The sequence below is a fragment of the Pelmatolapia mariae genome, linkage group LG1 (genome assembly GCF_036321145.2).
Source record: "Pelmatolapia mariae isolate MD_Pm_ZW linkage group LG1, Pm_UMD_F_2, whole genome shotgun sequence".
NCBI lineage: Eukaryota > Metazoa > Chordata > Actinopteri > Cichliformes > Cichlidae > Pelmatolapia > Pelmatolapia mariae.
Window position 1 is genome coordinate 1,607,569 of NC_086227.1, and position 3,530 is coordinate 1,611,098.

General features: G+C 39.2%; 1 protein-coding gene across 1 annotated transcript; it reads left to right on the top strand.

Annotated features, from left to right (window-relative positions):
* The first annotated feature begins 2,341 nt into the window (after positions 1 to 2,341).
* LOC134624327 (beta-1,3-galactosyltransferase 2) lies at positions 2,342 to 3,232 on the top strand. The gene has a single exon (XM_063469307.1). It carries the CDS (start codon positions 2,342 to 2,344, stop codon positions 3,230 to 3,232), a length of 891 nt encoding a protein of 296 aa, XP_063325377.1.
* Positions 3,233 to 3,530: the final 298 nt, after the last annotated feature.

Here is a 3,530-nt window from a genome sequence, read left to right on the forward strand (position 1 = left end):
GTTGTGAAACATAAACCAGTATTGGATATTTTTGTATCATGATCACACTCTTTAAAGCTTTGAAACCTGAACCACGACATAACTGCCAGAAATCTTTCATTTTTTGATAATAGAGTGTTTGTTGAACCTTTAGACAAAATATATAAGAATATTAATTTTTAATCTTCATATACATATATATATATATATATATATATGTAAAGAATTTGTATCACATTTGCTACATAAGCCATATTTTTGCAATTTAGTCATTAAAAATGTGTGGTGCAATTTATATCATCTTTTGAGGGTAAAAAAAAAGTCACACTGATGATGTAGAAGTCTCAAAAACTCACAAAAACACATGCCGGGCTTTAAAGGATTAAAAGTAAAAAACTAGGTTAACTTATAATAGTTAAAATAAACTATGCATTTTGTCGGAGAAAAAAACTTAATTTGCAAAATACAAAACTATGAGAATAATGTGGGCAAACTGGATACATGGACCTGTCGAGCCTCTCAAGTTTAATACAATAACTCCAAAATAATAGTTTATCATAAACCAGCACAAACACACAGTTGACTGACACAAATTTTGTTAATGTGGGGCGGTGGCTGGTTGACCTTTTGACCTTTAATCTTTCATTAATATCTTTAAAACAAAAGCAGCACAAACGTTTGACATCAATTTTGTTTGATTTGAAGAAGGTGGGGGCGCAACTTCACTCACATTACCTACTTAAAGGATGTATGACTATTGAGTGTAATAAACTGTTAAATTTTAACAGGGAGCCATCAGTGAGTGCTCTTATTATCTGAAGCCATCTTCTGCAAGATGTCTCCAGCTTCTTTATCCCACCTTTTCTTCTGTTGTAAATCTGACCTTTAGACTGAATGCCTTATATGGTTCACATTCAGAAAACAGACACATTACAACACACTGACATTAACATTTTAAAGAGAACAATATAGTAAAACATGCGCCTGCAGAAAGGTCAAGTGTAGAGAAAACTGACTGACTGATGCTTGGGTATAAAACGATCCAGATTCTGATCCAGCCCTGTGTACAACAGTGCATTGGAGATGAACCTGCCTGAACCTGCCTGGGTATCATCAACTTGGTGAGATTTTCTCAGTATTCAATAGAGCTGTGGGACGAGCCTTTTGAAGGTTGAGTGTGTGTAAGAGTGGGTGGGGTTTGCTGTGACAACAACAAACCTATTTGAGCACAGCTGACCAGAAACTATCCAAGTATGACAATAACTAATAGACATGGTATGATGTCATTTGAACACAATGCTTTGCAGAAAAAAAAAAAAAAACTTGCTCAATCACAACTTTATGTCAACACACACACACACACACACACACACACACACACACACACACACACACACACACACACACACAAGGTGACTCTCCATGGTATCATTCTGTATGCTCAGTGTGGTTTTTGTTATTTTTTTTTATCAACACACATGTTTGATAAATGTATGGTTACAGCTGTCCTCTTATCAGACAGTATGTGTGTCTGTAAACTGTAGCTACAGAAAATGTCTATTTTCTGTAAACAATGAACTGAACTGTGTAAAACTGATTTAAAAGTTAGACAGTAGATAATAAATTAACAAATAACTGAATTGTAACTGAGCAAAGCCATAAAGAGGCACCTGCACACAGCAACCTCGTGTCAAACTCCACCCAATCAAAGTTCCATTTCTCACACACAGGATGTGCGTTGGTGGCCGAAATTCAGTAGAAAAGGCGTTCCCAGAGCCTCTGGAAATGTTGGAACCTTTCATTGGTAAAGTAAACAGAGGGCGGAGAGAACAAAGGTGTGGCTTCCTTACAGGGAAAAGTAAGTCCCCCAATGTCATGGTTACTTGTTCATTCCTTGTCTACTCTTTACAGCAAAATTCCTAAAGTGCCAGCAAGAACTTCTCAGTGGAATTACATTGTCTTTTTTTCTCCCGATATCTGGAGAAGAAAAAAACATCCACATTTGTAGACAGCTGAATGACAAGATGAAACAAAGGTCTGTGCGCTGTTTAAGTGCCATTTTCTGTTTTCATGTGCATAATCTCAATGGCTTTTCTCTCCTTTTAGGCAGGAAATGGCAGATGATTGGAGCAGAAGTCGGTTTAGGATATCCAGGACTCAGTATTTCGCCATTATTCTGGTAATTGGGGGTGTGTTCTTTATTTACAGCATAAGGGAAATGACCCCAGGCTGGAACCCAAAAAAGTGGATGCAAAATCAGTCGCCAGACTTGTGGATTATCTTAGAACGGCAGAGGCAAAAAATAATCTCTCTCCACTCTGTGGTTAATGACAGCTCATCGACACATCCTCAAACTAATAATATGACATCGGCATCAGAAGTGAAGACAGAAACTGCAGTGGTCGCTCCTCATGTTTCTCCTGGACCATATTTAGTCGAATACCCTTATGAGTATCACTTCATCATAAATGAGCCACAAAAATGTGAGCAGGAAAAAACTTTTGTGGTTCTGATGGTTCCCATAGCACCAAACAATAGGCGAGACCGTGACATCATCCGCAGCACCTGGGGGAACGACAGGGTTGTGCAGGACAAAGTGGTGACGCTCTTCTTTTTACTGGGGCTACAGACGGGGCCGGGAGCAGAGCAGGTCCAACAGCAGATGCTTCAGGAGAGCAACAAGCATCACGACCTGATCCAGAGCAACTTTGTGGACTGCTACAAGAATCTCACCATTAAGACCATGGTAATGCTGGAGTGGCTGACTGCACACTGCTCCGGTGCTTCTTATGCCATGAAGATTGACTCAGACACGTTTCTGAATGTGCACAATCTTGTCAATATGCTCTTGAATGCTAAAAAAACAAACTACATGACTGGACTTGTGGCGCGAAGGGCTACAGTACTGAGAGATCCACGCTCTAAGTGGTACGTACCACCTGACATTTATGCACCAGCTCTGTACCCCGTCTATGCTCTGGGCCTGGGCTACATTATGTCTTTAGACCTCCCTAAAAAGCTCACTGAGGCATCCAGACATGTTAAAGCACTTTACATTGAGGATGTGTATTTAGGGACATTAATGCACCACCTGGGCATCTCTCCCACTGACCCCCCAAGCGGCGATTACTTCCATGTTTATCCTTTGGCATATAACCGATGTCACTTCTCCCGTATAGTAGCCACCACAACTCATCCATCCACTAACCGTGTGCACATTTGGAAAGATTTAAAAAAAACAGGCCCCTGCTGATCTAAGATACCATGATGCAAATAGAGCATAAACAAAGGATGTATGTTGGAAAATTTTATACTTCCTTTTTTAACTTCCCCCATCTTAAATGTCATTAAAGCCTAACCGATGTCGTGACACTCCATAACTACACACTGTTTTATGCATTAAATACAGTTTATTATTTGTACTATCCGTGTAGCTGACATCTCAGCACAAGTTTTCTATAGATAAAAAAAATACTGAAAATATGAAGCTAGCAAAAGAGAAAAAAAGAAAAAAAAAGCAGACGCTGATACTTCCATGATAACAATGACGA